Below are 13,615 nucleotides of genomic sequence, written 5' to 3'. Positions count from 1 at the left end.
TCCAATCTCCACTGTGGAGCTTTGCAGCTCCATCAAGGCTCTCTTTGGTCTCTTTGTTGACTTTCTGATTAATGCCCTCATTGCCTGGTCCGTGAGTTTTGGTGGGTGGCCCTCTCTTGGCAGGTTTGTTGTGGTGCCATATTCTTTCTATTTTTTTAATAATTGATTTAATGGTGCTGCGTGGGATGTAAAAAGATTTGGATATTTTTTTTTAGAACCCAAACGAGATCTGTACTTCTCCACTTTGTCCCTGACCTGTTTGGAGAGCTCCATGGTCTTCATGGTACCGTTTGCTTGGTGGTGCCCCTTGCTTAATGGTGTTGCAGACTCCGGGGCCTTTCAGAACAGGTGTACAGTCGGAAGTTTACATACACTTAGGTTGGAGTCAATAAAACTTGTTTTTAAACCACTCCACAAGTGTATTGTTAACGAACTATAGTTTTGGCAAGTCGGTTAGGACATCTACTTTGTGCATGACACAAGACTTGAAGGTACCACGTTCATCTGTACAAGCAAAACTACGCAAGTATAAACACCATGGGACCACGTAACCATCATACTGCTCAGGAAGGAGACGCGTTCTGTCTCCTAGAGATTAACATACTTTGATGCGAAAAGTGCAAATCAAACCCAGAACAACAGCAAAGGATCTGGTGGAGGTGCCGGAGGAAACAGGTACAAAAATATCTATATCCACAGTGAAACGAGTCCTATATTGACATAACCTGAAAGGCCGCTCAGCAAGGAAGAAGCTAATGCTCCAAAACCGCCATAAAAAAGCCAGACTACCGTTTGCAAATGCACATGGGGACAAAGATCGTACTTTTTGGGAGAAATGTCTTCTGGTCTGATGACACAAAAATAAAAATGTTTGGCCGTAATGACCATCGCTATGTTTGGAGGGAAATGGGGAGGCTTGCAAGCCGAAGAACACCATCCCAACTGTGAAGCACGGGGATGGCAGCATCATGTTGTGGGGGTGATTTGCTGCAGGATGGACTGGTGCACTTCACAAAATAGATGGCATCATGAGGAAAGGAAAACTATGTGGATATATTGAAGCAACATCTCAAGACATCAGTCAGGAAGTTAAAGCTTGGTCGCAAATGGGTCTTCCAAATGGCCAATGACCTAAGCATGCTTCCAATGTTGAGGCAAAATGGCGCAAGGACAACAAAGTCAAGGTGTTGGATTGGCCATCACAAAGCCCTGACTTCAATCCCATAGAAAATGTGTGGGCAGAACTGATAAAGCATGTGCGAGCAAGGAGGCCTACAAACCTGACTCAGTTACAACAGCTCTGTCAGGAGGAATGGGCCAAAATTCACCCAACCTATTGTGGGAAGCTTGTGGATGGCTACCCGAAACATTTGACCCAAGTTAAACAATTTAAAGGCAATGCTACCAAATCCTAATTGAATGTATGTAAACTTCTGATCCACTGGGAATGTGATTAAATAAATAAAAGCTGAAATAAATCACTCTACTATTATTCTGACATTTCACATTCTTAAAATAAATAATAATAAAACCTAACTGACCTAAGACAGGGAATTTTTATTAGAATTAAATGTCAGGAATTGTGAAAAACTGAATTTAAATGTATTTGGCTAAGGTAAACTTCCGACTGGAAATATACTGAGGTCATGTGACACTTAAATAAAGTCCACCTGTGTGCAATCTAACTAATTATGACTTCTGAAGGTTATTGGTTGCACCAGATCTTATTTTGGGGCTTCATTGCAAAGGGGGTGAAAACATATGCACGCACCACTTTTCAGTTTTTTTTAAATGTTATTTTTTTCATTTCACTTCACCAATTGCCTATTTTGTGTATGTCCATTACATGAAATCCAAATAAATATCTATTTAATTTACAGGTTGTAATGCAACAAAATAGTAAAAACGCCACGGGGATGAATACTTTTGCAAGGCACTGTAGGTAGCGTACATTCCCATGTTACCAAATGTTCTCACTTGCAGAGATGATGCTGATGACTGAAAACAACCCAGCAGCTATGAAATTGGCTGCAGGGTATAGGCAAAGAAAACAGATAAATGGAACAACTATGGCTTTCATTATTTCAGCATTTTGAATAGCAAGTCTATCTAGGCAGTTTTTAAAAAATGTCCGTCAACTGGGTTGTCAATACATTTACAATTAAAATGGACTTCAATTAGCATTTTTAGACATACAGTTGGATCCGAAATTATTGATCATAACATTTAGCAAAAATGACTACATAAAATCCAATTAAAATACTGAGCTACATTACATGCCAAAAAAAATGGGGAAATTATAATATAATAATACAATAGCTCAAAGAAAGATATTTGTTTAAAAAGCGACAATTTATTCTCAAAAAAGGTAGGGGTCAAAATTATTGACACCCCTGTTTTCAATATGTTTTAATACCTCACCTTGCAAGAATAAGGGCACTGAGCCTTTTCTGAAATGTTTAATGAGTTGGAGAACACATCTTAGACCATTCCTACATACAGAATCATTCCAGATCCTTGACATCCTTCGTCTGCACCTCCGGCTCTTCAATTCAAATCACAGGTTTTCAAGTCATAAGACTGTGATGGTAATTTCTTTGTGGATTTTGATGTGTGCTTATTGCCTGCTGGAATTGTTTTTGTCTAAAATGTCCTGGTACTGGGTAAAGTTAATGATGCCGTTGACCTTAACAAGGCACCCCAGGACCCAGTCATTTTTGCTCATCTTTATCAAGGGTGTCAATCATTTCCGACCACACTGTAGTTTGAGGGGTGGCCCAAAGACAATGAGTTGTGTTGAGCATGAGAGAGAGAGTATGTACATAGCCTAATTGTTTCTTTGTATTTCAGTTGCAGTCAAATGACAAGGGCTTTGATCCTACTGCTTCCCTTTCCTGTACCTTTGCGTAAGACTTCCTTTCACAATGCTTTTCTCATGAAATAAGTAGTCCCTAACTTAGCACTAATGGATACTACAGCACAATGATAATTAGGCCTATTTCAAGAGAGAGAGTGTGGAAAAGGAAATGCACAAGTTGATGTGTAGTGCACTTTCAGGGCGATAGGCCTACCTAAAACAAATCTATATTTATTGCAGCATATGTCACCTCCCTTACCACTCTTATTTAGGGGCACTGTGGGCACTGACGGTAAAAAGTAGTTTACCTAAGTATTTAATGAAAGAAAGAAAGAATCCCTTTACAGGGCCTGTTTAGCTGGTTTCTGAAATGGACCAATTTACTTCAAAATAGAAAATTGGTATAGTAGCTCATTTTCTGGCCAAGCTTGGGCCACTCTGGTGCTTGTACGCTAAAACCTTCAGAATGAAAAGATCGACTAGTGGGTTGAATCCCAACGTTGAAGTATGGATATAAACTCATTATATGAACAGTTATCAATGCATCTTTTAAAAGAGTTAGAAAAACAAAGTAGGCTTGAAGTCTTTTTTAAATATTCAAGCTTATCCAAAGATTACACAGAAAAATGTTGCCTTGTATTTCAAAACATGACCAACATTCACATAATAAGTTAAAACTGAGAAACCCTTAACCGTGTAAGCCAGCATTTATCTTTGGGAGCCACTTGAGCGATTGTTTTCTTGGGCCTGAAAAGGACATTTGTTAAAGATAGGCTACTGTGAACGTAACAATAGGAAAACTAAAGTCATCATCTGTAGACTGTTGTCCTGTCCATCTTTAGATATTCAAGGTACATTGATAAATATAACAGGGGAGAGCATAGCCCTTGATCATGACTCTCAATTCCTTATCTTTCATATCAGCAAGAAAAAAAATAAACACACACACACACACAGTACTGTGCAAAAGTTTTAGACAGGTGTGAAAAATGCTGTAAAGTAAGAATGCTTTCAGAAATAGACATATTAATAGATTATATTTATCAATTAACTAAATGCAAAGTGAGTGAGCAGAACAAAAATCTAAATCTAATCTATATTTGGTGTGACCACCCTTTGCCATCTTCAACAGGATAACAACAATAAGCACACAGCCAAGACAATGCAGGAGTGGCTTCGGGACAAGTCTCTGAATATCCTTGAGTGGTCCAGTCAGAGCCTTGACTTGAACTTGATTGAACATCTCTGGAGGCCTGAAAATAGCTGTGCAGCGATGCTCCCCATCCAACCTGACAGAGCTTGAAAGGATCTGCAGAGAAGAATGGGAGAAACTCCCCAAATACAGGTGTGCCAAGCTTGTAGCGTCATACCTAAGAAGACTTGGTGTTTCAACAAAGTACTGAATAAATGTCTGAATACATATGTACAGTTGAAGTCGGAAGTTTACATACACCTTAGCCAAATACATTTAAACTCAGTTTTTCACAATTCCTGACATTTAATCCTAATAACAATTCCCTGTCTTAGGTAAATTAGGATCACCACTTTATTTTAAGAATGTGAAATGTCAGAATAATAGTAGAGAGAATGATTTATTTCAGCTTTTATTTCTTTCATCACATTCCCAGTGGGTCAGAAGTTTACACACACTCTATTAGTATTTGGTAGCATTGCCTTTAAATTGTTTAACTTGGTCAAACGTTTCAGGTAGCCTTCCACAAGCTTCCCTCAATAAGTTAGGTGAATTTTGGCCCATTCCTCCTGACAGAGCTGGTGTAACTGAGTCTGGTTTGTAGGCCTCCTCGCACACACACACTTTTTCAGTTCTGCCCACAAATGTTCTATAGGTTTGAGGTCAGGGCTTGTAATGGCCATTCCAACACCTTGAATTTGTTGTCCTTTAGCCATTTTGCCACAACTTTGGAAGTATGCATGGGGTCATTGTCCATTTGGAACACACATTTGCAACCAAGCTTAAACTTCCTGACTGATGTCTTGAGATGTTGCTTCAATATATCCACATAACTTTCCTTCATCATGATGCCATCTATTTTGTGAAGTGCACCCGTCCCTCCTGCAGCAAAGCACCCCCACAACATGATGCTGCCACCCCCGTGCTTCACGGTTGGCATGGTGTTCTTCGGCATGCAAGCCTCCCCCTTTTTCCTCCAAACATAACGATGGTCATTATGGCCAAACAGTTCTATTTTTGTTTCATCAGACCAGAGGACATTTCTCCAAAAAGTACAATCGTTGTCCCCATGTGCAGTTGCAAACTGTAGTCTGGCTTTTTTAAAGCGGTTTTGGAGCAGTGGCTTCTTACTTGCTAAGCGGCCTTTTAGGTTATTTCGATATAGGGCTCATTTTACTGTGGATATAGATACTTGTGTACCTGTTTCCTCCAGTATCTTCACAAGGTCTGTTGCTGTTGTTCTGGGATTTATTTGCACTTTTCGCACCAAAGTACGTTAATCGCTAGGAGACAGATCGCATCTCCTTCCTGAGCGGTATTACGGCTGCGTGGTCCCATGGTGTCTATATTTGCTTACTATTGTTTGTACAGATGAACGTGGTACCTTTAGGTCTTTGGAAATTGCTCCCAAAGATGAACCAGACTTGTGGAGGTCTACAATTATTTTTCTGGGGTCTTGGCTGATTTCTTTTGATTTTCCCATGGCTAGTAAGCGGAAGGTTGCAAGTTCAAACCCCCGAGCTGACAAGGTACAAATCTGTCGTTCTGCCCCTAAACAGGCAGTTAACCCACTGTTCCTAGGACGTCATTGAAAATAAGAATTTGTTCTTAACTGACTTGCTTAGTTAAATAAAAGGTAAAATCTGGAGTGGACACAGAGCAAAGAGTGGGAGATGTGTAGAAATGTATTTTGGGTGCTCTGCGTGTTCTGTGCCACTTTGCAGGATGGGGCAGTGCTTCCAGAAGTTCCATGACATGGTGTAGGCTAAATGCCAATACTAAAGTGACAGTGTGAAATAAGAATTTCTCCTACAAATTTGTTGTTGTCTTTGAACAGTTGTGTTTGTATCTTCTCTAACAAATACTTGTTGCGTTCACTGAATTGTTGTCAAAATAGGCGAATATTCTACATTGTGTGTCAGGCCTGGTCTGTACTAAATCTTATTGAGAGAGGTTACCAACATTTTGAAAGAGTCTCTGAATAGTTTGAATGTTTACAATGTTACAGAAGTAGGAATGGTTGTCAATCAAATAGCCTACTTTGTGTGGGTTTTTAAATACCATCTGAATATTATCCTCTCGTCACATTTTGGATAATTGTTTTATTTATTTGAAAATAGTATCTACAAGTATAATATATTATACATTTTAAGTGAGTATTTTTACAAAAGTTTAAATACTCTAGGGTTTTTTGTATTTACACAATGGAATACAAAATGAGTGTTATTCCTACTGACATGAATCTGGTGTCATACACTACATGACTAAATGTATGTGGACACCTGCTCATCGAACAACTCATTCCAAAATCATGGGCATTAATATGGAGTTGGTCCCCCCTTTGCTGCTATAACAGCCTCCACTCATCTGGGAAGGCTTTCCACTAGATGTTGGAACATTGTTGCAGAGACTTGCTTTCATTCAGCCACAAGATCATTAGTGGTCGGGCACTGATGTTGGATGATTAGGCCTGGCTCGCAGTCAAATTTCCAATTCATTCCAAAAGTGTTCAAATGGGGTTGAGGTCAGGGCTCTATTCAGGCCAGTCAAGTTCTCCCACACCGATCTCGACAAACCATTTCTGTATGAACCTCGTTTTGTGCATGGGGTAATTGTCATGCTGAAACAGGAAAGGGTCTTCCCCGAACTGTTACCACAAAGTTGGAAGCAGAGAATAATCTAGAATGTCATTGTATCATGTAGCGTTAAGATTTACCTTCACTGGAACTTCACTGAAACATCCCCAAATCATCCTCCACCAAATTGTACAGTTGGCACTATGCATTGGGGCATGTATCGTTCCCATGGCATCCTCCAAACCCAGATTCATCTGTCAGTGGTAAAACGTGATCCATCACTCCAGAGAACGCCTTTTGTGGCTGAGCTGTTGTTGCTCTTTGACGTTTCAAATTCACAAAAGCACATACAGTTGAGCGGGCAGCTCTAGAAGGGCAGAAATTTGACGAACTGACTTGTTGGAAAGGTGGCATCCTATGACGGTGCCACATTGAGGGTTTTTCTTTATTTTTACTATTTTCTACATTGTAGAATATTAGTGAAGACATCACACCTATGAAAAAACACATATGGAATCATGTAGTAACCAAATAAAAGAGCAAAACAAATCAAAATATATTTTAGATTTGAGATTCTTCAAAAAACATACTGGACTTCCTGACAGGCTGCCCCCAGGTGGTGAGGGTAGGTAACAACATCTCCTCCCCGCTGATCCTCAACACTGGGGCCCCACAAGGGTGCGTTCTGAGCCCTCTCCTGTACTCCCTGTTCACCCACGCCTGCGTGGCCACGCACGCCTCCAACTCAATCATCAAGTTTGCGGACGACACAACAGTGGTAGGCTTGATTACCAACAACGACGAGACGGCCTACAGGGAGGAGGTGAGGGCCCTCAGAGTGTGGTGTCAGGAAAATAACCTCACACTCAACGTCAACAAAACTAAGGAGATGATTGTGGACTTCAGGAAACAGCAGAGGGAACACCCCCCTATCCACATCGATGGAACAGTAGTGGAGAGAGTAGCAAGTTTTAAGTTCCACGGCATACACATCACAGACAAACTGAATTGGTCCACTCACACAGACAGCATCGTGAAGAAGGCGCAGCAGCGCCTCTTCAACCTCAGGAGACTGAAGAAATTTGGCTTGTCACCAAAAGCACTCACAAACTTCTACAGATGCACAATCGAGAGCATCCTGGCGGGCTGTATCACCGCCTGGTACGGCAACTGCTCCGCCCTCAACCGTAAGGCTCTCCAGAGGGTAGTGAGGTCTGCACAACGCATCACCGGGGGCAAACTACCTGCCCTCCAGGACACCTACACCACCCGATGTTACAGGAAGGCCATAAAGATCATCAAGGACATCAACCACCCGAGCCACTGCCTGTTCACCCCGCTATCATCCAGAAGGCGAGGTCAGTACAGGTGCATCAAAGCTGGGACCGAGAGACTGAAAAACAGCTTCTATCTCAAGGCCATCAGACTGTTAAACAGCCACCACTAACATTGAGTGGCTGCTCCCAACACACTGACACTGACTCAACTCCAGCCACTTTAATAATGGGAATTGATGGGAAATGATGTAAATATATCACTAGCCACTTTAAACAATGCTACCTTATATAATGTTACTTACCCTACATTATTCATCTCATATGCATACGTATATACTGTACTCTATATCATCGACTGCATCCTTATGTAATACATGTATCACTATCCACTTTAACTATGCCACTTTGTTTACATACTCATCACATATGTATATACTGTACTCGATACCATCTACTGTATCTTGCCTATGCTGCTCTGTACCATCACTCATTCATATATCCTTATGTACATATTCTTTACACTGTGTATAAGACAGTAGTTTAGGAATTGTTAGTTAGATTACTTGTTGGTTATTACTGCATTGTCGGAACTAGAAGCACAAGCATTTCGCTACACTCGCATTAAAATCTGCTAACCATGTGTATGTGACAAATAAAATTTGATTTGATAGCCAAACTTTGTATTGATGGCTGCTTTGCACACTCATTCTCTCAATCAGCTTCATGAGGTAGTCACCTAGAATACATTTCAATTAACAGGTGTGCCTTCTTAAAAGTTCATTTGTAGAATTTATTTCCTTCTTAATGCGTTTGAGCCAATCAGATGTGTTGTGACAAGGTAGAGGGTATTGGTAAAAGAACATGTCCATATTATGGCAAGAACAGCTCAAATAAGCAAAGGGAAATTACATTCCATCAATACTTTAAGACATGAAGGTCAGTCAATAAGGAACATTTCAAGAACTTTGAAAGTTTCTTCAAGTGCAGTCGCAAAAACCATCAAGTGCCATGATGAAACTGGCTCATGAGGACCGCCACAGGAATAGAAGACCCAGAGATATCTTCTGCAGCAGAAGATAAGTTCATTAGAGTTACCAGCCTCAGAAATTGCAGGCCAAATAAATGCTTCACAGAGTTCAAGCAACAGAAATCTCAACATCAACTGCTCAGAGGAGACTGCGTGAATCAGGCCTTCATGGTCGAATTGCTGCAAAGAAACCACAACTAAAGGACACCAATAATAAGAACAGACTTGGGCCAAGAAACACAAGCAATGGACATTAGACCGGTGAAAATGTGTCCTTTGGTCTGGAGTCCAAATTGGAGATTTTTGGTTCCAACCGCCGTGTCTTTGTGAGACGTGGTGTGGTTGAACGGATGATCTCCGCATGTCTATTTCCCACTGTAAAGCATGGAGGAGTTATGGTGTGGGGGTGCTTTGATGGTGACGCTGTCTGTGATTTATTTAGAATTCAAGGCACACTTAACCAGCATGGCTACCACAGCATTCTGCAGCGATACGCCATCCCATCTGGTTTGAGCTTAGTGGGACTAGAATTTGTTTTTCAACAGAACAATGACCCAACACACCTCCAGGCTGTGTAAGGGCTATTTCACCAAGAAGGAGAGTGATGGAGTGCCGCATCAAATGACCTGGCCTCCACAATCCCCGACCTCAAACCAATTGAGATGGTTTGGGATGAGTCGGACCGCAGAGTGAAAGAAAAGCAGCCAAAAAGTGCTCAGCATATGTAGGAACTCCTTCAAGACTGTTGGAAAAGCATTCCAGGTGAAGTTGGTTGAGAGAATGCCAAGAGTGTGGAAAGCTGTCATCAAGGGTATTTGAAGGGTGGCTATTTGAAGAATCTCAAATATATTTTGATTTGTTTAACACTTTTGGTTACTACATGATTCCATGTGTTATTTCATAGTTTTGATGTCTTCACTAGTGCTTTATCTTGAAGATTCTCAGAAATCTACAGCAGCATTCTAGAATTATATTGGGGTCTTAAGGGTTAAACAGAACATGTGGGAGGGGGCAGAGGAGGGAAATATGGCGGAAGTGGTTGCTTAGGTCAAATCAAGCAGCGCGATGGGCAAAGTTGGTGAAGACGAATGTTCTGAATGGACAACAGTAGTATCAAAAACTGGAATAAAAAGGAAATTGTCTAAAATTGGAGTGGAGGATACGTATATGAATGATAATGAATCGCTTGTTGTTGAGATGCGTTTGTTGAGTAAGGATGCCTATGCAGGAGACCCATTTGAGGTGTCGAAAATGGTGAAGTACGCACTGTGAAAAGTGGAGTTTGTCAGAGTGAACAGGAGTGGTCTTATTTTGATTTAATTGTATTTCTGAAGAAGAGAGGAAGATTGCAGTGAGCCTCAGAAGAATCCGGACAACAGAAGTTTTGAACTTTGGAGTAGATCACCTGTCAAAGGAATCATCTCAGGGGTGATGACAGATGTTCAGGTTGAATACCCGAAGAGAAAACCTGGTGTGATTGGTGTCCGGCGTCTGAACCGTTGGGTGAATAGAGAAAAATAAGAAAGTATGTCGGTCCTGTTGTTTTTTGATACAGAGCAAATACCTATGCATGTGAAGTTTGGTTATGTAAGATACACTGTAAGAGCTTTCTTCCCCAAACCATTGCAGTGTAAGAATTGTAAAGGATTTAGCCATGTTTCAAGTGAGGTGCAGACAGACAGAATATACTGAAGAATGGTGTCTAGAAAAACGTTGATGTTCAATTGTGTGTGTGTGTGTGTGGGGGGGGGGGGGGAATCATGAGGTAGCAAAAGTGAGAGCGGTCAATCAAATCGCCTATGCGGAAGAGATTAAAAAGTTTGAGAAAACAAGTGATGCTCGTGAAGAGATGGTAGTGGACCGACCACAGCCTGTAATAAATGTTTGCTGCCAGTCAAAAGATACCCTGTGAGTTAAAAAAGGTGGATTTTATGGCATTCATTGCCACAGTTATAAACTCTATGCACAAGTCTCAAAGAAGTCTAAGAAATTGGACATTATTGTGGCTGCGGCAGAAAAGTTATTGGGACTTGAGGATTTTACATCAGAAGACTTGCAGGGGGTACTGACTACGGAAGACCCGTCCTCCCACTTTCCCCTTGAGCCTGTGTAGCGATCAGATCTGTTTTATTTATTTTTTATCAGAAAAGTTTTTGATTTAGTTTAGTTTATTTATTTTTGTGGGGGAATCCTGTTTCCATCCCGTACAGTAGGTGGCGGGATGCGCATTACATTGTGCGATCGCCAATATACCATAGAAGAAGTAACAGAACATGTAAGGTCCTATGACTATAAGGAATAATGTTAGGCTACTTTAGTCCACTATTGTGCTAAGGATAGCGATGACAACACTGTGAAAGTAATTTGAAACATTATAACAATATCGTTCGTGGAATTTGACCGGGATACGTATACATGTTTTACACTAATAGGTAGAATTCCTTACGGATGTAGTAGGCTTTGTGAATTGGAACACATCTGTAGAGAGTTGGTAAACATGCTAACAGCTTGGAAATACAGTAGTTACTATCTCAACAACCACTGTTATTTCCCGACTGACTAAACTCCTGAAGGCTACTCCAAGTTCCTACATTGTAGTCAGGTTACTAATAACAATGTCTTTATTGGTAGCATATCAATGGTTTATCAAAAATGAGGACAATGTATAGCTAAAATCCCTTTTACCTTGTATACATCTCCGTAGGTCCCGCTCCCAATTCTCTGTATTAGCTCGAAATCCTCTTGCGGATTTCGCCTTGAAAGGTCGAAAGTGGAAGCCATTTTTAGGTCCCCGGTTTAGTTATCCAGTCGCTATATTTGTTGTAACACTGACACCACATATAACGAAAAAAAATACAATATAAACACACGTCGTCAGAAAATATCACAGCCTGACTTCACTGTAACTTTAACATGGCCTCCTCTGAGCACTGCGCGTGCGCCGCAGCCAGCTTGTCCAAGAGGGGAATGCAAGGAATGGGTGACAAGAGGGTGGGTCGCTGGCTGGCTGGGGTCTCTGGTAGAATTCTACCCCTGGACACAGATCTAGGATCAGTTTAGCGTCCACAAATTCTCACTCGTTGGGGGTGAAACGCTAAACTGATCTGGAACCAGAGTTTAGGAGCGACTAGTTTGGTTTTGTGTATCCTACAGAAATGTCTTTGACACGAGGATCATGAATACCCTAGTAATTCTCTACTTGTTTACAGCTGGATCCTTTCTTCTCATTCTCACAAATATCCAGAGTGCAATAGAGTAGAATAGCATAGAGTTTGAGAATTAGGAAAATAAGATCATAAACTTGGAAAAACAATCTTATGAGTTTGATTATATCAATCAATAATTATGGTATAATAGATCATATGCTGCATTAGGCTACTATATTGATACATTGTATTGCTTTTCAGTAGAACTGGAAAGCACACAAAAAAATAACCATACAGTCAATCATATTGTGTGAATTTATTATAATCTATTGTCTTGTGAGCCAGAATTACTAGGCATTTGTGCATGTGGAAAGTTTGCAATACATGTATTATTTATAACATACTATTTGATTGAATGTATTATTGTACAGTACTATTAAAAAGTCCATATTACTGAATGATCGAAAAAGGACTAATACAAAGCCAATGCGTTATTACATTTGACCATATCACACATCACTCTTATTCTTAATTTCCCTTTATGTCCTGCCTTTGTGTAATATCCTCCAGAGAAAACAGGTGTCACTAGATGGATCTGTCCCTACTCCCTAGGCCTATACTAATCTGAAAATAGGAATGCACAGCACAAAAAAATGTATTCAACAAAGACAATCACCCACACACTGTAACCTTTTCCAACACTGAAGCATGCATGAGAGCACCAGCTGATCCGGACGACTGTTTGATCACGCCCCCCATAACCAAGGTGAGTAATACCTTTAAACAAGTCAACATTCACAAGGCACCAGACCAAACAGAATACAAGGACGTTAGCATGACCGAGTCTGTAATACCAACATGTTTCAAGCAGACCCTGTGCCTAAGAACACCAATGTAACCTGCCTAAATGACTACAGACCCGGATAAAAAGAACATCAATGTGAGAATGCTATTCACTCTGCAACTGGATCCTGGACTTCCTGACAGGCCACCCCCAGGTGGTAAGGGTAGGTAACAACACATCTGCCACACTGATCAACAACACAGGGGCCCCTCAGGAGTGCGTGCTCAGCCCCCTCCCAACTCCCTGTTCACCCACAACTGCATGGCCAAGCACAACTCCAACACCATCATTAAGTTTGCCAATGACACAACAGTGGTAGGCCTGATCACTGGCAACGATGAGACAGCCTATAGGGAGGAGGTCAGAGACCTGGCAGTGTGGTGCCAGGATAACAACCTCTCCTTCCCTCATTTGGCATGGGTCCTCAGATCCTCAAAATGTTCTACAGCTACACCATCGAGAGAATCGTGACTGGTCGCATCACCGCCTTGTATGGCTACTGCTCGGCCTCTGACCGCAAGGCACTACAGTGGGTAGTGCGTACGACCCAGTACATCACTGGGGCCAACCTTTCAGCCATCCAGGACCTCTATAGCAGGCGGTGTCAGAGGAAGGCCCTAAAAATTGCCAAAGACTCCAGCCAGCCTAGTCATAGACTGTTCTCTCTGCTACCGCACGGCAAGTGGTACTGGAGTG

At 41.3% G+C, this 13,615-nt stretch overlaps 1 protein-coding gene across 2 annotated transcripts in view; it reads right to left on the bottom strand.

The window, feature by feature from the left end:
* map4k3a (mitogen-activated protein kinase kinase kinase kinase 3a) overlaps window positions 1-11,848 on the bottom strand; it is a 79,855-nt gene extending 68,007 nt beyond the window's left edge. For both annotated transcript variants that reach the window (XM_064965337.1, XM_064965339.1), the window contains exon 1: window positions 11,615-11,848. In XM_064965337.1, the coding sequence (XP_064821409.1) occupies window positions 11,615-11,710 (96 nt within the window). In that variant the 5' untranslated portion in view covers window positions 11,711-11,848. The remainder of the gene's footprint in view (window positions 1-11,614) is intronic.
* Window positions 11,849-13,615: the final 1,767 nt, after the last annotated feature.

This window comes from Oncorhynchus masou, chromosome 5 (genome assembly GCF_036934945.1).
Source record: "Oncorhynchus masou masou isolate Uvic2021 chromosome 5, UVic_Omas_1.1, whole genome shotgun sequence".
Classification (NCBI taxonomy): domain Eukaryota; kingdom Metazoa; phylum Chordata; class Actinopteri; order Salmoniformes; family Salmonidae; genus Oncorhynchus; species Oncorhynchus masou.
The sequence above is the reverse complement of the archived record's forward strand: the minus strand, read 5'-3'. Positions and strand labels throughout refer to the sequence as shown.